This window comes from Delphinus delphis, chromosome 4 (assembly GCF_949987515.2).
Source record: "Delphinus delphis chromosome 4, mDelDel1.2, whole genome shotgun sequence".
NCBI lineage: Eukaryota > Metazoa > Chordata > Mammalia > Artiodactyla > Delphinidae > Delphinus > Delphinus delphis.
The window spans coordinates 82,992,829-83,014,256 of record NC_082686.1 but is presented as its reverse complement, the minus strand read 5'-3'; the positions used below and the strand labels follow the sequence as shown (position 1 = coordinate 83,014,256).

General features: G+C 52.3%; 1 protein-coding gene across 1 annotated transcript; it reads left to right on the top strand.

Moving 5' to 3' along the window:
- Positions 1-8,899: 8,899 nt before the first annotated feature.
- Positions 8,900-21,420, top strand: VWA5B2 (von Willebrand factor A domain containing 5B2). Its single transcript, XM_060011030.1, has 20 exons — positions 8,900-9,016; positions 9,902-10,111; positions 10,196-10,366; positions 12,250-12,469; positions 12,588-12,799; positions 13,326-13,457; positions 13,640-13,764; positions 14,167-14,322; positions 14,774-14,884; positions 14,965-15,173; positions 15,262-15,373; positions 15,823-16,008; positions 16,880-17,051; positions 17,138-17,451; positions 17,970-18,159; positions 18,261-18,617; positions 19,885-20,022; positions 20,123-20,206; positions 20,282-20,526; positions 20,613-21,420. The coding sequence occupies exons 2-20, from the start codon at positions 9,973-9,975 to the stop codon at positions 21,159-21,161; spliced, it is 3,822 nt and encodes a 1,273-aa protein (XP_059867013.1). The 5' UTR covers positions 8,900-9,016; positions 9,902-9,972; the 3' UTR covers positions 21,162-21,420.
- Positions 21,421-21,428: the final 8 nt, after the last annotated feature.

The following is a 21,428-nucleotide window of genomic DNA, read 5'->3' as shown; positions in this document are numbered from 1 at the left end:
GATAAAGAAAGTGTGGTATATATATATACAATGGAATATCACTCTGCCATAAAAAACACCGAAATAATGCCATTTGCAGCAACATGGATGGACTTAGAGATTATCATATCAAGTGAAGTCCAACAAAGACAAATATATGATATCAATTACATGTGGAATCTTAAAAAATGATACAAATGAACTTATTTACAAAACAGAAATAGACTCACAGACATAGAAAACAAACTTATGGTTACCAAAGGGGGACCTACTGTACAGCACAGAGAACTATATTCAATATCTTGGATGTAATATTAGGTAATAACCTATAAAGGAAAAGAATCTGAAAAAGAATATGTATATATATATTCGGATTACTTTGCTGTACACTTGAAACTAACACAACATTGTAAATTAACTATACTTCAATTAAAAATGGTTTAAAATTTTTTTAATATTTATTTATTTTCCTTTTTTTCTTTTTTTTTTTTTTTGGCTGCGTGGGGTCGTAGTTGCGGCACACAGGATCTTTTTTAAGCACGTGGGATCTTTCGTTGCCAGCGCGCGGGCTTCTCTCTAGTTGTGGCGTGTGCAGGCTCCAGGGCGTGTGGGCTCTGTAGTTTGCAGCACGTGGGCTCTCTCTTTGAGGCATGTGGGTTTAGTTGTCCCGCAGCATGTGGGATCTTAGTTCCCCAACCAGCGATCGAACCCGTGTCCCCTGCATTGGAAGGCAGATTCTTTACCATTGGACCACCAGGGAAGTCCCTAAAATTTTTTTTAAAAACGAACACAGCATAGTTTCTGTGATTTTCCCTCCAAAGATGTGCAACCTGAATCTAATCATAGGAAAGTATCAGATAAACCCAAATTAAAGAACATTCTGCAAAATAAATATCCTGTATTCTTTCAAAATATCAAGGTCATGAAAGTCAAGAAAAGACTGAGGAACTGTTCCAGAGTGAAGAAGAGACTCCAGAGAGATGACAAAATGCAACACGTGATCTGAGATGGAATTTTAAAATTATTATCATAAAGGACATTATTAGGACACTAGGCAAAACTGAAGTGAGGTATGATCATTAGATGGTAGAGACGTATCAATGTTAATTCCCTGATTTTGACAGTTGTGCCGTAGTTATGTAGGAGAATGTCCTTGTTTGTAGAAACTACACACTATATCAAGAGTGATGGGACATAAATTGGCTACTTACTTGTAAATGGTTCATGGTGGGAAGTTCTTTGTTCTGTACTTAAAATTTTCTGTATGCTTGAGATTGTTTCAAATTTTTAAAAAATATATTTTTAAAATATAAAAATAATATATGAATTGTAACAAGTTGAAAAATGCAGTGGTATATTCAAATAGTTAATATACTCCTCTCCCTCCTAATTCTAGTTCCCTCTTCCCTAAAGAAACTATTGTTACCAGTTTCACAGATATCTTTCCAAACTTTATACTCATATGAACATGTAAACCTATAAATTTATATGTAGGGAAACACCTTCTCTCACCATGGCAACCATTAACTCTCTCCTTAGTATCTTTCATTAATCAGAAATCCTTAATTTTTGTAACATTTTATTTTAGAATAACTTCAGACTTGGAGAAATATTGCAAAATATTACAAAGAATTCTGCTCTTTTCTTCAGCCAGATTCCTAAATGTTAACATTTAGCCACATTTGCTTTATCCTTCTCTGTGTTATGTGTATGTGTGTGTGTATACTTTTTCCTAAGTCATTTGAGAGTAAGTTGCAGACATAATGTTTCTTTATTTCTAAGTACCCAATATGCTGTTTTCTAAAAACAAGGACTTTACTTATGTAGCCACAGTATAATTATCAAAATTGGGAAATAAACCTTGATACAGTAATATTATCTAATCTATAGAGTTTATCCAAATTTTGCCAATTGTATCAGCAATTTCCTTTATATGAAAAGAAAAAAATATGTTTGATTCAGGATCACACATTGCATTTAGCTGTCCTGTCTCTTTAGCCTTCTTTAATCTGGAGCAGTTCTTCAACCTTTGTTTATCTTTCATGACCTTATCATTTTGGAAGGGTACAGGACATTCATTTTGAGAATGTCCCTCAGTTTGGGTTAGTCTGGTGTTTCCTCATGATTAGATTCAGGCTGTGCATTTTGGGCAGGAATATCACAGAAGTGAGACTGTACCTTCTCAGTACGTCTTATCAGGAGGCATGTGATGTCAATTTGTCCCATTACTGGTGATGTTAACTTTGATTACTTGGTTAAGGTGGTGTCTGCCAGGTTTCTATGCTTTAAATTGCTATTTTTCCCTTTGTGATTAATAAGACTCTTGTGGAGAAGAAATACTTAATTTTTATAATATCAAAGTCATCAGTGTTTTGCAACAGTGATTTGTTCTTTTAAAATGTTTAAGTCCTTCCCCATCACCCTTAGGTAACAGAGATTTTTTGCAACATTGTTTTCTCTATTCATTGTACAGTTTTGTTTTTCTTATTTAGGTTGAATCCTGTAGAATTCACTATGTATGTGTTGTTGTATAAGAATATGTTTTTTCACCTTCCTCTACATAATGAACCAGTTTTTCTAACACTATCTACCAAACAAGCTACCCTTTTCTCAGTGATGGTGGTGCCACATTTGTTGCATGTTATGTTCTCATTTATATCATATCATACATGAGTCAGGTTCTCTATTGATCTACTTGTTCTTTTTGTTTGTTTGTTGTTTTGTTTTGGCCATGCTGCAAGGCTTGCGGGATCTTAGTTCCCCAACGAGGGATGGAACCCATGCCGAGGTCCTAATCACTGGACCACCAGGGAGTTCCCAACTTGTTCTTGTAACACTACCATACTCTTTTTTTTTTTGTACACGGGCCTCTCACTGTTGTGGCCTCTCCCGTTGCGGAGCACAGGCTCTGGACGCGCAGGCTCAGCGGCCATGGCTCATGGGCCTAGCCGCTCCGTGGCATGTGGGATCTTCCCGGACCGGGGCACGAACCCGTGTCCCCTGAATCGGCAGGTGGACTCTCAACCACTGTGCCACCAGGGAAGCCCTACCATACTCTTTTGATTACTGTAGTCTTGTAGCATGTCTTGATATCTGATAAGGTAAGCCCCACTCTTCCTTCTTTTTATATATTTTGCTAATTTTGAAACTTTGAATTTTGACTTTGCTAATTTTGAAACTGTCTCTGTATATATAGTGGAGTAAGTTTATTACACTTTAGAAAATCCTCATGGATTTTAATTGGGATTGCATTGAAAGAACAGATTAACTGTGAAAAATTAACATTGTTAGTTTTTTAGCCATTCCATCTACGACAATGGAGTATCTTTCTAGTTATTTTGATCGTTTTCTGTGTCCTTTGAGCTTTAAAGTTTTCTTCATAGAGGTCTCATGTGATCTTGATTAAGTAGATTCTTAGATATTTTATAGTTTTCGTCATCATTGTGAAAGCATCTTTTTTATTGCATTTTCTACTTGGTTACAGCTGGTGTAGAGATATGCTATTGATTTTTGAAGATTGATCTTATATCTGGCTACCTTGCTGAATTCTTTCACTAGTTGCAATGGTAAATTTTATGTATGTGTATTTTACCACAATAAAAATGGTAATGTAAATTATACCTCAATAAAACTGACATAAAATATTAACTGGGACATTAATGGAGGCTAAAACTTGTAGGTAAGATTTTGATGAAGATTAGGATAGTTACATAGAATCAAACAATCTCTACAAAAGTTCTTACTTATTTAATTACAAAAAGAAAAATAGTAGCATTACAATGAACAAATCTGGCAACATTATCTGTGATAGTTCAAGCAAAATCTGAAGGCAGTCTGTTAGAGAATCCCCTCTTGCTGGAGAGACCAGTCTTTTTACTGTGTTCAGGCCTTCAACTGATTGGATGAGGCCCACCCACATTATGGAGGGTAGTCTGCTTACTAACAGTTAACTAACTTAAATGTTAATCTCATCCAAACCCACCCTTCAAGTTGACACATGATATGAACTATCAACTAAATGCAATGTGTGATCCTGGATTGGATGGGGGAGGGGGAGTATTTATGAAGAACATTTTTGCAACAGTTAGTGAAATTGGAATACTGACTGCGGTTTAGATAATGGAATTCAATGTTAAGTTTCCAGAATTTGACAACTATTCTGTGTCTATGTAAGAGTGTGTCCTTGTTCTTTTTTGTTTGTTTGTTTGTTTAAAAAAATATTTATTTATTTATTTGGTTGCACCAGGTCTTAGTTGGTGCAGGTGTGCTCCTGAGTTGCAGCACGTGGGCTCCTTAGTTGTGGCATGTGAACTCTTAGTTGCGGCATGCATGTGGGATCTAGTTCCCTGACCAGGGATCAAACCCAGGCCCCCTGCACTGGGAGCATGGAGTCTTATCCACTGTGCCACCAGGGAAGTCCCATGTCCCTGTTCTTAAGAAACATACATTGAAGTATTTACGGGTAAAGAGGCACGATGTGAACAATCTATGGTTCAGAACAACAAATTAGTTTTAAAAAATGCTAATCTTCCAATTTTTGTACACATTTTGAAATTATTTCTGATTCAGAAGTTTACAAATTAACTGTATGTTAATGTATGTTTGATGTCTTTCATGAGGGGAAGGATCTGCCACTGTCTTGTTTCCTGCTGTGGCTTCCACCCAGCACATACAACAAGAAATATTTATTGACTGAATACTAATGAACTAAGCCATCTTCCAATTTGGGCTTCACGTGGGGCTGGGAATTTTGGATACTGAGCTTGAGACAGGCAGGAGGTAAAACTCTTTCTCTAGGCCTAATTCTCCTGGAGCTCAAATATGAGCATGTAGATGCTTCTGAGGCTTGGGGAAACACAACCACTGGTCCCGAAGGCAGGGAGGCAGCCCACAAGCAGAAGACAACTGAGTTGCGTTTTGCAACAAGTGACACGGCTGAATGTCATTTTCTGAGGCCCTTTCCCTTTAGATTTACCCTGTCCCCACCCCTATACCACCACCCTTGATAAAGGTTGTTGACATTTTTGGCCCTGACCTGGACAGTGTTCTCCTGACCTGGGGGGACAAGTTCAATCCTCCGTCCTGGGCCAGATCAGAGGAGAAGCAACCTACAGGCTAGGTTGGTGGTGGCCAAGGTGAGAGGTATCCTGGACAGGGACCTCAGTGGCCCAGCGGCCTGCTCCACACAGAGATTAGAAAATAGGGTCTATTCCACTAACAGGGCCAGTGAGTTTTCTCACATCATCCCTGTAACTGAGTCAGCCAACATTTATTGGGCACCTACTGTGTGCCAGGGCCTGTGATAGAAAGAGAGTCACTCCCAGGGGCTCTCACTGGCTCAAGAGGTAAATGTGGGCTCTAGACTCAACCACCTGTCCTGTCCCATTCCCTGCCTGGGCCCCACCAGCTCCCACCTTTGCCCACTGGCTTGGCACTAGGTCTCCCACTCTACACCTGTTTCTCCACCTGTCCCTTTCTTTTGAGGTCAGCCAAGACTGATGGGAATTTTCAAAAGGAGGTATATTAAGAGATTTAGGAAATTTAATTGGATATTAGCTAAACTTACTGTGGTAATCATTTCACAATATATACATATATCAAATCATTATATTGTACACCTTAAACTAATATATTGGTATATGTCAATTATAGCTCTATTTATTTATTTATTTATTTATTTATTTATATATTTTTTATGGCCGTGCTGAGCAGCTTGCAGGATCTAAGTTCCCCAACCAGGGATCGAACCTGTGCCCACTGCAGTGGAAACGTGGAATCTTAACCACTGGACCACCAGGAAAGCCCCTCAATTTTTAAAAAGTTTCAGAAAAAAAAAGAGATTTAGGGAAAATCAAAGAGAAATAAACATTAAGGAAATTTTATTGTCTATGGTAGTAGTTTAAAAACAAAGGTTCAAGTGTTCTGAGGGTAGATCATCTGAGTTCAACATCCTGGCTCTACCACTTTACTAGCTTATCATGAGCAACTTACCTTGTCTGGGCTTTGATTTCCTCACCTGTAAGATAATAATAGTGCTTGTCTCTTGGGCTATTTTAATCATTCAAGGAGGTGATGCATGCTTAGTGCAGTGCCTGGCCAATAGTAAGTGCTTGACAAGTATTAACTAAGAGAAAAAAACAAATGCACACCTACTTAGCCTTTCCTTAGTCCCTCTAGCTCTTCATTTTTTGATGAGCTGATCCCTCTGCTTGAAACATCTTCCTCTTTACTGCTTAACTCCCATTTAGGACTCCACTTAAACGGCACCACCCTTCAACCACCAGGTTAGGTACCCCTCCTAAAAGGTCTCAGTTAAAAGCTTTTATAATATCCATGATATCCCTGTAATGCAGCCGTCATCCTAGCCTACTGTAACTGTGTGTTTGCCTTCTTCATCAGAGTGTGAGCCTTTCAGGACAGAGGCTATGCCTTTGTAGCTCTATATTCCTCATGCCCTCCCCTATGCCTGGCACATAGCAGAGCACTCAGCCCCCAGGCCATTCCTTAGCCCTGCCTAGGATCGCCGCTACCTCCTGAAATGTGGTTCTGGGACCCCCTGGGTCTGTGCTGCCCCTTCCAGCCCTCAGCTGCCTGCCATGCTGCAGCCCCACCACCAAAGTGCCTCCCAGCCGGGCCTCAGAGCCCCTCCACAGAACCCCCCTCCTCCCCAGAGCCAGGCAGCCTGCACTGCCCTGCCCCATCCTGCAGAATGCTTTACACCTCCGGCCAAGCTGCTGACCTATCTTAGACAGCCTTCCCAGCAGGATCTCAGGGCTGGTCCAGCTTCCCAGGAAAGCTTGGCTTCTACCAATGTGTTGTCTAGTCTCTGACCAAGAAACCATCTTCCTGGGACACTGTTTTACATCCAAGCCCTCCTCAGGACCCAAGACAAGGACCTCTTTTTCCATTTCTGTGTGTTTGAGGCCCTTTAATGACTGCTCCTTGCAGCTTCGTATTTGTACAGGTAGCTCTTGGCTCATTTGCAGAAGGGGCAGAGCACAAAACACCCATAGGGAGGTGGTCGCTGCCTGGACTTTCGTGGGCCAGGGCTGGTCCTGTCCGGAGACCTGGAGCACCTGGAGGGCCCATCCACCCACCCACCATCTACTCTTTCTCCCCAAGCCTGTTAGAGGAATTTTCACTCTGAACGAGGCTGGGGGAGGGCTCAGCAGAGAAGGGAGGAGAGGGGGTCAATGGAACCAGGGCTCAGATAGTGTGAAAAGAACAGGGCTGGGGATTTCCCTGGTGGCGCAGTGGTTAAGAATCTGCCTGCCAATGCAGGGAACACGGGATTTGATCCCTGCTCCAGGAAGATCCCACATGCCGCAGAGCAACTAAGCCAGTGAGCCACAACTACTGAAGCCCGTGAGCTTAGAGCCTGAACTCCACAACAAGAGGAGCCATCGCAATGAGAAGCCGGTGCACCATAACGGAGTAGACCCTGGTCGCCACAACTAGAGAATGCCCACATGCAGCAATGAAGACCCAACACAGCCAAAAAAATTTAAAAAAAAATTTTTTTTAATTAGGAAAAAGAAAAGAACAGGCTAGGACTTAGCTGGAGCTCCCCGTGAGCTGGATCATTGTGATGGTGGCTATGCCTCCTGTATCATCCCTGTGCATTTCCACCCATGAAGTTCCCTGGGAAAAGGCCAAGCTATCTCCACCACACTAAGTGGTTCAAGCAAGAGAAAGGGCTGGAGTGGAGGGTTCAGGTGCTCAAGGAGGCAGGGGATCCCCCCTGGGACCAGCATGGAGCTAGTGACTGGAATCAGGATACAGTAAATGGGGAGGGGTGAGAACCCTGAGCCTGACTTGAAGCCCACTCCCTACTGGCTGCCCCCCACTCCCAGCTCTCCTCAAGCTCTCTTGGCAGAATCTGAGTGTGGCCTCTCCAAGAAAGCTTGCATGGGTGACCCCCAACACGGTCACTTTCCCAGGGCTCCCAGACTCTCTCCCTCAGGGATCCTGGGGAAGATTTTACAGACTTCCCTAGTCTTTTGCAGCATAACACTGTCAAGTGCACGAAATTTCAGCCAGTAACAAAGGAACCTGGTAACAGGCAGGGATGTTTTCTGCTACAGGTGCTTCAGTGATGGGGTGAGGGGTCACTGCTACAATGGGGGCAGTCTGCAGCCGCCAGAAGGCTCTGCAGGCCGAAAGGCCTCACTCCAAGCTGGTGGGCAACTGAAGGTACCCAGAAGTTATAGCTTGAGAGGGCAATCCTGCCTACCCTCCCCATCCCCAGAAAAAGTGGGGAGATGGCACAGCAGTGGTGGGAAGGTTGGCTGTTGGAGGGGGAAGAACTCCTGCAGTGATGGGGATTCCCTGCTTGGAGTGAGTGGTCACGGAAGTGATCACACTAGCTGAAGACACCTGCAGGGATGGGGGAGGGGGAGGTTTCTGCAGTGAAGTAGCGCTTTGCACAGGAAAGGGTCGGGCTTCTTGGGGGCTCGGGGTTCCTACGGTGATGGGGCCCTGGGGTTCGCTGCAGTGATGAGGGTCACTGCAGTGATGAAAAGCTGAGCCATTGTGGGGGTGAGGGGTGAGGGGGCAGGGGTGGGGTAATATCGGGATAGCTGGGGTTGCTGCAGTGCGGGGATGGGGGGACTGAAAATTGAGCCCCTCTGCTGCACTTGCAGAGCCCCTCACTTCCTGAAGGACGGAAAGGGTGGGGCCTCGAAGGCCTCCGCCCCGCACTGATGGGGGGCTGCGCGGGGCGAGGACGCGGTTCCTGCACTGCGGCGCCTGGTCTGGCTGGAGCGGCCGGCGCTGGCGCGGAGGCGGTACCGCGCCCGAAGGGGGCGGGGAGCAGCAGCCCCGCCGCAGCGACAGGCGGGGCCAAGGCCAGCTGGAGGGGCCGCCTTCCGAGCGGGGGCGGGACCAGCACCCACCGGGCCGACGCCCCTGGGCGGACTCAGAGCGGTCGCGGCGGGCGCCCGGCAGGTGTCCAGACTGAATGTGGACCGGGTCGCAGAGGCGGTACCACCTATCCTGGTCCCGTCGTGGCGCCCAGAACTCCGCAGAGGACGCGACGGTGAGGCTGGGGCTGCTTGAGGGGAGGGGGCCGATCCCCAGACCCAGCCCGCAGCATCCATAGACAGTTCGGCTGTGCGGGCGGCGGCGACTGCAGCCCCCCTTCCCAATCCCAGGTCACTTCTGCCAGGATGGGGAGAGGTGCCCTGGACGGATGCCAACTAATCCCTCTGCCCAACACCTCTCCGGGTCTTGCCTCCGTAAGACCCCCTCCTTTCGCTTCCCATCTCGTTCTTCCCAACCCAATCCCCTCCACTCCGGCCTGCAGCCCGTCTCAGCGCCCTTGTCAGTTGAGGAGCCCGAGAGAGAGAGAGAGAGAGAGAGAGAGAGAGAGAGAGAGAGAGAGAGAGAGAGAGAGAGAGGGAGAGAGAGAGAGAGAGAGACTGCGGCCCTTCGGCTCCCCGTCCCACCCCGCCCCTGCTATCCCTTGCTGGGCTGGGGAGACCCAGAAGGATGCTGGCCCTTTAAACCCTTGCTCCCCACCCAGAGCATCTTCCATCTCTCCACCCGCTCCACTTCCAACAGCTGGCAGCCGCGGGGAGCCCCGTGGGGCCGGCAGGTACTGGGGTGGCGGTGAGGCCCGGGAGGGTGTGATGGAACAGCTGCGACACTACCCCCCCCCCCCCCCCGCCCCTAGAGGAGCCGGCGGCGGGACTGCTGGGCGCCCGTAGCTCCAGTTAAACATTAACCCTCCGCTCCCCGGGTCCCCGTGCTGCCTGGAGCTGCGCTCCGCCCCGGCTTCCCAGGTAACCGGGGAAGATGCCCATGCCGCCACCCCCGCTGCCTCCCTCCCCTCGCCACCTGTCCGCCGGGCCGGGCTCAGCCTCGCGCCCCCTGCAGGTCCGCGTCCCAGCGCCGGAGTTAGAGCCTCCCCGCCTGCTTTCAGGAGGGTGGGGCGGAACGCCCTGAACTCACGCCGCGCACCCCTCATCGAGCACCCCCTCCACCAGAGGCACCATGCCCGGTCTGTACTGCCCCTCCAGCTGGACGCCGCTGCCGCTCACGGACTCCTGGGTTCGGGCCTGCGCCAATGGACCCTGCCTCAGCCTGCGGGCCCGGCTCACCTACCACAACCCACAGCCGCAGCCTGTGGACGGTGAGGCCCGGGCGGGGGCACAGGGTGGTGGCCAGCGCAAGCCTAGCAAGGTCCGACATCGCCGGTGCCCCCCTCCCGCCCCAGGCGTGTTTGTGTACCCGCTGGCCGAGGCCGAAGTGGTTTCGGGCTTCGAGGCGGAGGCCGCCGGACGGCGCGTCTCCTTCCAGCTGCAGAGCCGGCGCCGCTCGCAGGACGCCTGCTGCCGCGCGGTGGGCCCCGCGCTGGGGGCCTCAACACCCCGCCGCTGTGCGCAGGGTGAGTCCAGGGCGCTTCCCGCCCCATCTCCCTGAAAGCAGCCGCACTTTAGTTCCTGCACCGCTCTGCATCCCGCCCCTCTCTGTTCCCCCTCCAGCCACTGTTTTTTTCATTCATTGATTCATCCCTTTATTCCACAGTCGAGGACTGGGCCCCTGACGTGGGCCAGGTGCTGGGGGAATGTGAACCAGGCCTGACCCGAGGTTTGCAGCCAGGTAGATAGACAAGGCAGGCAGTCCACACGTCTCTCTCTCCCTCTGGAGCTTTAGCTCCTGAGCCTGGGACGGGGTTTTGGTCATCTCGGAGTCCCAGAATCCCAGCACCTGGCACAAAATGTAGCACAAAGAGAATCAGTGAGTGCTGGGTGAGGGGATGGAAGCCCACCCCTCTGCTAGGTTTTCTGGCTTGCACTTCATTCCTTTATTTATTTGTACATTCACTTGATTCCTGCACATGGGATTTACCATCTGGGTGAGAAGAGGAACAGAATTCAGTGGTGTTGAGAGTTGGCACAAGCCCAGCACGTAGAGGCCAGAGTGAGCTCTAGGCTGAGGCCTCAGGAAAATTCCAGAAGGAAGTGGAGCCAGCATTTGACTGAAAGGAAGGGTTGGATGTAGTGATATGGAGAGGAGAGGAAAGGCACCCCAGGCAGGGGCAATCGTGTAAGCAAAGGTTTCGAAGTAAGTTATACTGGGTGATGGTAATAAAATACCTCATGTTTATAGTGATTCACAGTTGACAAAGCCCAGTCACTGATGTCACCTCATATGAATCCAGAGAGGTATGTAACGCAAGTGTTGTTCTCCTTCCCCCTTCTATAGGTGACAAAAGTAACAGCAGCAGTCTCTTAAACGTTGGATGCTTCATGTATATCATCTCATTCATTCCTCACCGCAGTCCTTGACATATAATTATGACCCCCATTTTATAAATGAGGAAACCAAGGCTCCTCTAAACAAGAGAGTTACCAAAGGATAGAATTAGAAATCACAGAGTGGAGACTCAAAACCTGACACTGTGCTCTCTTCCCTGTATCAGACTGTCCCAAGCCTCAGCTGCCTGGGATGGAAGCCCCTTTCTTCCTTCTTACCTTCCTTTTTTTCCTTCCATTTTTTTCTTCCCTTCATTTATTCAGCAAGTATTTTTCAAAAGAATGGGTCAATGATTATTGTGGGGAAATGAGGTGAAGTAGGGCTGTAAAGGTAGGCTGGGGCCAGACCATGTAGGGCCTTGACCATCACTGTATACCCCTGGCCATTTTCCCTTTAGCAGCAGTGGTGATGCCCATGACTCCACCCATCCCCAAACAAACCGAGATCTAAGTAAAATGATGTGCTTGGTATGTAAATGTCCTCTAGCTAGCTTCCAAATAGATTACAGTTCCTGAATTCCTCTTGGGTAGAAAATTCTGGAGCCACACCTAGTGGGCAGTGGGGAGTCCGTGACTGTTCATGAGCAGGGAATTTGTGAGCAGGTGGGTACCAGGCTATGGGAGATGGCAGCGAGGGTTCTTTAGGAAGATGAGGCCCAAGGGTTGAACAGGCTGGAGCAGGTAAAGAAAGAGAGGTGGAGGGTATGGGTCCCCCAGGACCTTAGGGGTGGTGTGGACATGCCCCCTTCTCCTCAGCCCTCTATTAGCAGTGATGTCACTGCTGCCTTTCCTAATGACAGCCAGCTCCTTCTACCATCAACCTGCCTCTCCTTCAACCATCGTTCATCTCATGCCTCCATCCTGCCTCACCAGTGCATTAGCCCAGCATCCCTCCAACCTCACAAAATCCTCCTTGCCCAAGCTCCCCTGATTCAGTGCCTGCTCCTACCCCCAGATTCCCCCATCTCGTCTGCTTCCAGCCCCCTCTGACCCCTTTCCTCACTCATCATAGGTCATCTTGTCTTGGATCTGGCCCAGGCCCGGTCCACACTGGTGCTGCCCACAGGCCTCATCGCCGCAGCCGGCACCATGACAGTGACCCTGCGCAGCAGCCGGGAGCTGCCCTCCAGGCCTGACGGGGTGCTGTGCGTGGCCCTGCCCTCCGTGCTCACCCCTCTGGCCCCGCCAGGCCCGCTGGGGCCCCCCAGGCCTCCGGGGCTCTGTGACGACAGGTTGGGCCTATGGTGATTCTCTTCGTCCCTCCCTCGACTTCTCTGGGTCTAGTGCGGGTGAGGGGGCTTTGGCAGGGTGCCCCGGGGGATGGGCAGGGTGGGGAAGGGCTGAGGCCAGTCAGCCAGAGGGGCTAGGGGCCCTGGTAGTGACCCTCCTTGTGTTCCTTTCCAGCCCCACCAGCTGCTTCGGAATGGGCAGCCCTGAGGGGGAGGGGCCGGCCTGGGAGGAGCCAGCTGCCCCTCTGGACGTGTTCTCAGGCCCTGCCCGTTGCCCGGCCCCGTACACCTTCTCCTTCGAGATGCTGGTGACCGGGCCATGCCTGCTCGCAGGTGGGTGCCCCTGCCAGCATAGCTGACTGGGAAATAACTGAAGGCTCAGGGATGGGAGGAACACAGGACAAAAAGAAGACAGGGACCTAAGCCTTAGGAACCTCTAGTCTCACAGTGGGATCACCCCCTGGCCACTTCCACACAACAAACACACCCCTAGGTTTGTCAGTGTCATTTATTTATATCCCACTCCACTCGCCAATGAGAAGAGAGATGCTTACAATGAGACCGGTCCAAGTGATGAATTTGAGTTTTCTTGTGCACGAGGTGGACCAGGACGTTAAATCAGCAGTTGGTTGATATAGAACTGTTTGGCCAGGCAGGATGCACCTGGGAATTCTGCTCCCAGTCCATGAAAGCAGGTAAATCCCCGCTTGCCCACTCCATAGCTTGGACTCTGAGAGCTGAGCTCAATCAGTCATGATCCCGGCCCCCAGCACTATTGCCCGGGAAGGTGATAGTTGTGCTCTTAGTACTGGCTTGGGGTGGGGCAATCATCACCTCTCCCTGCCTCTACATCCCTCAGGCCTGGAAAGCCCCTCTCATGCTCTGCGGGCAGATGCCCCCCCTCATGCCAGCTCTGCAGCCACCATCTGTGTCACACTGGCAGAGGGTCACCACTGCGACCGGGCCTTGGAGATCCTGCTGCACCCCAGTGGTGAGAGATTGGGACACACAGTAGGCCAGCTCTGACCTGCTTCAGGACCACCTCATTTGTGAGGGTGGGCCTGGTGGTACAGGGAGGCCGGACCGGCAAAGTTCTCCCAGGACAGTGGGCCTGAGCAGTTGGGGTCTAGAGACAGGGACTTCCCTGACAGAGCTGTGTCCCCTTCTCCCCAGAGCCCCACCAGCCACACCTGATGCTGGAGGCCGGCAGCCTGAGCTCAGCAGAATATGAGGCCCAGGTGAGGGCCCGCCGGGATTTCCAGAGGCTGCAGCGAAGGGACAGTGAGGGGGACCGGCAGGTATGGCTGCCTGGGGTCCTGGCCTGGCCCCTGGTCCCACTTCTGGCTGTGTTAGTGCAGGAGGAGAAGGCGAGCAGGCTTACGTTGGGATGGGCAGGGGGCTTCTGCTCTCAGCAGGAGCTCTCAGTAGCTGCCACTACCGTCCCAGAGGACTGATGAATATTTTCACAGGAGGGCCCACTCAAATGTCCCTGGAATGTGTCTCGGAGGATTGGGGGTAGGACTGACCTAGGCAGAGGACAGCCACTTGTCTCTGCCCTCGCTTTTATTCAGATGACTACAAAAGGGTGCCCCCTCTGGGTGGACTGGATTGAAAAAGTCTCCGGGGCTAGGTCCTGCTGCCAGCCTAGGTCGGAGCTGCACTCAGCCTGGCCCAGGATGACTTGGGGCTCCCGTGCTCAGGTGTGGTTCCTGCAGCGACGCTTCCACAAGGACATCCTGCTGAACCCCGTGCTGGTGCTCAGCTTCTGCCCGGACCTGAGCTCCAAGCCTGGACACCTGGGCACAGCTACTCGGGAGCTCCTCTTCCTGTTGGATGGCAGCAGCATGGCACACAAGGCCTGTGGGAGCATGGTGTGGGCAGGCCTGGGGTTAGGTGCAGCAGTGGGTCTGAGGTGGGCTGGGGGGCAGCCTCCTGAAGACACACACACACACACACACACACACACCCACACACACACACACCCCTCTCTCTCCTTCTCATGCTCATACATACATGCATTTCTCCCAGATTCCAAGAGCCTCTTTCATATGTAAAGTTACATTCAGTCACACCGAATCTCAAACCCAAGGATTCACATACACCTCCAGGGTCACATGCACAATCATCTCTCATACAGAGTCTCCCTCACATGCCAGGGTCTCACTCACAGCCTCACACACACAGGGCCTCACCCAGATTACCCCTCATTCTACACACGGCCTGGAGAAAGCAAGCAATCTGGCATCCCTTGTTCTCTACCAGTGCCAGTGGGGCCTGCCTCACCCTGCCCTCCCTGGCTCTCCCCAGGATGCCATCGTTTTGGCCGTGAAGTCGCTCCCGCCCCAGACACTCATCAACCTGGCCATGTTTGGCACATTGGTGCAGCCCCTCTTCCCAGAGAGCCGGCCTTGCAATGATGTGAGTGTGGCCTGGGGCTTTGGTGGCCTAGCCAGAGGCGTCTCAGCCAGTGTGGCCCAGCCCATGTCCTTTTCCTCCAGGAAGCTGTGAAGCTGATCTGCGAGAGCGTTGAGATGCTGCAAGCTGCGGGCGGCCCGCCGGATGTGAGGTCTGCGCTGGCCTGGGCCCTTGGGCAGCCCCAGCACAGGGCCCACCCTCGGCAGCTGTTCCTGCTCACCGCTGCCTCGCCCATGGCTGCTGCGACCCACCACACCCTGGAGCTCATGAGGTGGCACCGGGGGGCAGCCAGGTAGGATGGAGTGGGCAGAGCCAGGATCCTGAGGTTGGCCTCCCAGAGAGGCTCCGGAAGGTCACGGCTGCTCCCCTTCTCTTGTCAGGTGCTTCTCCTTCGGGCTGGGGCCTGCCTGCCGCCAGCTGCTGCAGGGTCTGTCTGCCCTCAGCAGGGGCCAGGCCTACTTCCTGAGGCCTGGGGAAAGGCTGCAGCCCATGGTGAGCTTGAGCCTGGGCCCTGTTCCCTATGCGTCTAAGTCCTCCTCCCAAGTTGCACTGAGTCTGAAACAGAACCTGGTCAGGTCGTGGGGTCTCCAGGCACCCTGCTGTGGGGTGCTGCAGGAGGCTGGAAGTGTGGGGGACATGGCCTCTGACTGCTCCCCAAATCTTGCTCTCAGTTTTGTCCGGGTACTAAGCCATATCTTTGAAAAGTCTTGCCTTATCCACGTGGCACAGTTCAGGCCAGGAGAAGCACCGAGCCCTGAGCACTGAACACTCAGTCCCCTTGCTTGTTCCTACCCCCATTCCTTCCCCCAACCCCAGCCGGACCCTGCTCCCCTCAGCCAGGGGCTGGGTAGATGGCATCAGCAGAAGGGCAGCCTTCCCACTCTGTTGGCTGTGTGGCACCTCTTTCTCTCCCATGGCCTCCCTCTGGTCACTCCTCACAGCTGGTGCAGGCCCTGCGGAAGGCACTGGAGCCTGCGTTGAGCGACATCTCTGTGGACTGGTTTGTGCCCGATGCGGTGGAGGCACTGCTGACGCCCCGGGAGATCCCAGCGCTCTATCCTGGGGACCAGCTGCTCGGTTACTGCTCACTCTTCAGGGTGGACGGCTTCCGGTCCCGCCCCCTAGGGGTAAGCCTGGGCTGGGGTGTGGGAGGTGGGCCTGGGATGGCTGAAGCCCCTGCATCTCTGCAAAACCCATTTCCTATTCCCTGTGCCTCTCTCTGCCAAATGCTCCTACTGCTACCCACTAGACCTCCTTAGAGATGATACTGGGTCCCTCAAGGTGGCTGCAGCCTGCCTCCCTCATAAGGTCTTCCACTGAGCTGTCCTGTAAAGTGCTACCCTTGGTCACTAAAGCACACAGTTACAGGGAACAGCGCAGCATTAGTTTCAAGGTTTTTGTTGAAACTTGCTCATTACTTCACACAGTGCCTGCAAAAAGCACCATCTGGATTATTTCCTGTAACATTCAGGGACAGACAGAGCATTGTCTAAGTGAAATCTCAAATCCCAACTCTGCCATGTACTAACCATTTGATTTTGGACAAGTCACTTAACCTCTCTGAGCCCATTTCCTTGTACTGATTTTTTTCATAAGGTTGTAATTAGAAGTCATAACATGTGTGCTCTTGGTAGGATACTTGACACATAGGAGGAGTTGGATAAATGACTGTTATTTTTATTATGAAAAGCTTTATCTCTCTAGAAGAACCAAGCATGCTTCCTACTTTTTGATCAGGAGAGCTGTATAATGGACTGCTGGTCTTTTTCCCTGGCTGCCAGGAAGCTCAGGGCCAAACCTGCAGCTCAGCCACAGCATCTCTAGTAACCCTATGGTCAGCATGTATGCTTCCTCTTTCCTTAGTACTGGGCTTTCACTTCTGGTTTATTATCTTTATCGCCTCTTGCAGTGAGTCATCTTAAATCCTGTTTGGAAAGAGGTAGTGTATAACTATAATCAGTTGTTGTTGTTTTTCCCCCAACGTCTATCCCTCTCCAGGGCCAAGAGCCTGGCTGGCAGAGCTTGGGCAGCTCCGTGTTCCCATCCCCAGAGGAAGCACCATCTGCCACCAGCCCTGGCACCGAGCCCACTGGCACCTCAGAGCCACTGGGAACAGGCACTGTGTCAGCAGAGCTGTCCAGCCCGTGGGCTGCTGGGGACTCAGATCGGAGTGAGTGCCTGAGTGTATGTGTGTTGGAGGAGGAGTGGGCAGTGGGAGGGGCCAGGGCTGGGATCTATTCTCCTGCCTCCCAATAGGTACTGATGCTCTGACAGATCCAGTCACGGACCCTGGACCTAACCCCTCTTCTGACACAGCCATATGGCGCCGCATCTTCCAGTCCTCGTACATCCGGGAGCAGTATGTGCTTACCCACTGCTCTGCCAGCCCAGAGCCAGGCCCAGGCTCCACAGGCAGCAGCGAGTCCCACGTCTCCCAGGGCCCTGGGTCCCCCGAAGGCAGTGCTCCCCTGGATCCCCCTTCTCAGCAGGGCTGCCGCAGCCTGGCCTGGGGAGAATCTGCTGGCTCCCACTCCTGCCCCCTGCCTCCACCCCCACTGGCTCCAGTCAAGGTGAGATTCAATCCACATCCATCTACCATGTATCCAGCAAATATTTATTGACCATTGGCTGTATGCCATAAATTGTGCAGTGGTTACTATGAAGTCTACCTGAAGAAATAGATGGGTAATGATGGTATAATGTATAGTGATGAATCCATGCAACATACATTGATGAGCACAGGGATGTGGCTTTATGGGGGTTCAGAGTCAAGGTGACTAACCCTGTCTGAGGGAGTCAGGAAAGCAAGAGGCACCTCTGGAAGAATAAGAAGTTAGCTAGGCAAAACGGGAGAAGACATGAATAAAAACAGACAAGCAATAACCTCAACTGAGACATAGGCATGGAGTGAGATGACGATGGGAAGGGGGTCAGGCACCAGAAGGAGTCTGGCCTCACCCCTAAGGGTGGTGAGCAGCCATCCAGGGTTCCAGACAAAGGGGCATGTGGCCAGCTGTGTATGTATATCTGATGTCCAGGAGCTCTGCATTCCTTGACCATTGGACCCCCCCCACCTTCACACATGCAGACTGGGGCCTTGAGTGCTGAGGTGCTGGGCCGTCGACACAGAGCAGCTCTAACTGGCCGAAGCCTCTCATCGCCCCCCGGCCGGGTGAACTCAGTCCCTGGCCATCTCCGGCACCCCTCTCTGGGTGTAGCACCAGATGGGCCAGGCCCTGAGCCAGGGCAGCTGCTGGGACAGGGCCTGGATGACTCAGGTAAGGGTTATGGGGAGCTGGGTTCTGACACCAGGTAGACTTTGGGGAGGTGGAGCCCAGGGCACTCCACTGCCCCTGCTCCTACCATCGTCTCTCCCCAGGAAACCTGCTCTCCCCAGCCCCCATGGACTGGGACATGTTGATGGAACCACCCTTCTTGTTCACGGCTGTTCCCCTCAGTGGGGAGTTGGCCCCTCCAGCAATACCACTGCCTCCCCAGCCTCCGCGCTGCCATGTGGTGATCCGGGCCCTGTGCGGGGAGCAGCCTATGAGCTGGGAGGTAGGCGTTGGGCTGGAGATGCTGTGGGGGCCTAGGGATGCTGGCTCACTGCCTCCGTCACCCCCTGAAAGCGGAAATGCTTGGGACCAAGCACTCCATCGACTGACAGCGGCTTCCGTGGTCCGGGACAACGAGCAGCTGGCTCTCCGAGGACGGGGCGAGACCAGGGCTGACCGGGGTGAGTTGCTGGTGGCCCCAGTCAGGGCTCAAGGAGCCTGTATGGGACAGAGAGCGGCAGAGGCATAGGTCTGTGGGATCACTCGCCATACCTCACCTTGCTCACAAGTGATTTGAGGCGGCTCACCCACATTGTTAAGAAAAAAAAATTAAGCAGGGCAATGGGGAAAAAAGGGATAATAAAAGGAAGCAGAGAATGAGATTATATCAAAGATGCACACCATGAGGTTTTGTGCCCTTGCAAGCATGGGACCCCAAACTGGCAAGCTTCCTAGCAGCCAACAGAGAGGGAATTTCATCTTGTAATGATTCACAGTGCCCATAACATAAAAACAAATCTGTCATTTAGGAAGATTATTAAAATTAAATAAAGTTAAAATGTCAGTTCTTCAGTTGCACTAGCCACACTTCAAATGCTTAATAGTCACATGGGACTAGTGGCTACTATACTGGATCATGCAGATGTAGAACATTTCCATCATTGCAGGAAGTTCTGTTGGGCAGTGCTGAAATGAGTGGATGGAAAAGGTACCAGTCAATGCCTCCTCTGGGCTGTATCCAGAATGTTGACTTTGTGGGTGGCCAGGGGCCTAGTCCTGGTACAATGTGGTTGAGTGTTCAGCCTAACCACTTCTTGTCAAAGCTGAGGAGTCTGAGCTGACCCCAAGAAGGAACTCCACTCTGTTCAAAAGTGGACAGAAGGCTGGGAATTCCCTGGTGGTCCAGTGGTTAGGACTCAGTGCTTTCACTGCTGGGGCCCAGGTCCAATCCTTGGTCGGGGAACTACTAAGATCCCGCAAGCCTGGAGGCACAGCCAAAAAAACCCAAAAATATGTACAGAGGGAGAAGCTATGGGAGCACTGAGATTTTTTCTGTGAAGCCCTTTGTAGAGAGTGGGTGCTGGGAGCACACCCCCCTCCCAGTCAACATGTGGCCCCTTGGGGTTTTTTTGTTTTGTTTTGTTTTGTTTTTAATTTTATTTATTTATGGCTGTGTTGGGTCTTCGTTTCTGTGCGAGGGCTTTCCCTAGTTGCGGCAAGTGGGGGCCACTCTTCATCGCGGTGCGTGGGCCTCTCACTATCACAGCCTCTCTTGCTGCAGAGCACAGGCTCCAGATGCGCAGGCTCAGTAATTGTGGCTCACGGGCCTAGTTGTTCCGCGGCATGTGGGATCTTCCCGGACCAGGGCTCGAACCCGTGTCCCCTGCATTGGCAGGCAGATTTTAAACCACTGCGCCACCAGGGAAGCCCGGCCCCTTGGTTTTGCAGGTCATGCCCGGAGGCCCTGGCTCCGAGCCCTTCAGACAAGCAAGGTCAGCTCTGCCCCTTCCTGCTTCACCTGCCCTGTAGCTGTGGATGCTACCACCAGAGAGGTCCTACCTTCAGCCCTGCAGGTGCACAGCTCAGGTAGGTAAGGTCCCTTCCAGGTGACCTCCCAGGTGCGGGTTCTCATCTCACTGGCCACCCTCTGAGACATACCTCACCCCTGTCTTCTGTGCCCCTGCAGAGCTAGCCGAACCCCCAGGCACCCCTCCTGCCTCTCAAGGTCATCTAGATGCAGCTCCTCTGCCCACAGCCGTCCACTCTAAAGGTAACACTCAAGTTTGGGTAAATGGTAGGGAACCAACCAAGGCTTAGGGACCACCACTGAATGGCTCCAGTTCAGGACTTAAGGGAGGCTCTCTGGCAGGTGGCTGGGAGCCGGACCAAATTGGCAACTCCAGTTCTGCTTTGGGGGACCGCGCAGCCCCCATCGGAGGTCCTCATCGTCTGCCCCCTGAGCCTCCCTCTCGGCTCAGCCTGGGCCGTCAGAAGGCCAGAGGCCCAGACAGCCATAGACTCTGCAGCCCCAACACGGGCCAAGCCAGTGACAGCAACAGTGAAGGCAGCAACCATGACTACCTGCCCTTGGTGAGGACTCGGGAGGTGGAGGGTGGCACTGCCAGGGCCAGGGCGCTGTCTCAGCTCGATTCTCCCCCCACCTCCTCTCTCCTCAGGTGCGCTTGCAGGAGGCACCTGGCTCCTTCCGCCTAGACGCGCCGTTTTGCACAGCGGTGCGCATCTCGCGGGAGCGCCTGTGCCGCGCCTCGCCCTTCGCTGCGCATCGCACCAGCCTCAGCCCCACCTCGGCCTCCTCTCCCTGGGCACTTCTAGGCCATGGTGCTGGCCAGGGTGACAGTGCCACGGCCTCTTGCAGCCCATCCCCCAGTTCAGGCTCCGAGGGTCCAGGCCAGGTGGACAGTGGCCGGGGCTCAGACACCGAGGCCTCGGAGGGGGCGGAAGGGCCTGGTGGTGCCGACCTGCGGGGCCGGACTTGGGCCACTGCTGTGGCGCTTGCGTGGTTGGAGCACCGCTGTGCCGCGGCCTTCGGCGAGTGGGAACTGGCGGCAGCTAAGGCTGACTGTTGGCTGCAGGCCCAGCACCTGCCCGACGGCCTCGACCTGGCCAACCTCAAGGCCGCAGCCCGGGGTCTCTTCCTGCTGCTGCGCCACTGGGACCAGAACCTGCAGCTGCACCTGCTGTGCTACAGCCCAGCAAACATGTGAGGGTCACTGGTTGCTCTGGCTGGCACCCCCCAACAAACTCAAGTCACTGCCACCCAGAGCCGGCCTCTTGGTGCTGGGAAGGGGTGGGCTGGTGACAGTCTGCCCCTACTGCTTCTCATTCCCTTCACAAAATCCTCTTGCCCCACAAAAAGTGCCTGCCTGTGCTCTCTCCTGCTCCTTCCGCCCCATGCCCCTTCCCCTCTGAGCTCTGTGCAGTGCAGTAGAAGGGGAGAGAGCCACAGTCCCTAAATCCTACGCAATAAAGTG

Excerpts from the sequence above, each read along its gene's own strand:
- VWA5B2 (XM_060011030.1), top strand. The coding sequence starts at position 9,973 with ATGCCCGGTCTGTACTGCCCCTCCAGCTGGACGCCGCTGCCGCTCACG. Across the intron at positions 14,885-14,964 it reads AGAGCCGGCCTTGCAATGAT|GAAGCTGTGAAGCTGATCTG; the intron begins GTGAGTGTGGCC and ends CTTTTCCTCCAG. Across the intron at positions 17,052-17,137 it reads TGCTGGGGACTCAGATCGGA|GTACTGATGCTCTGACAGAT; the intron begins GTGAGTGCCTGA and ends GCCTCCCAATAG.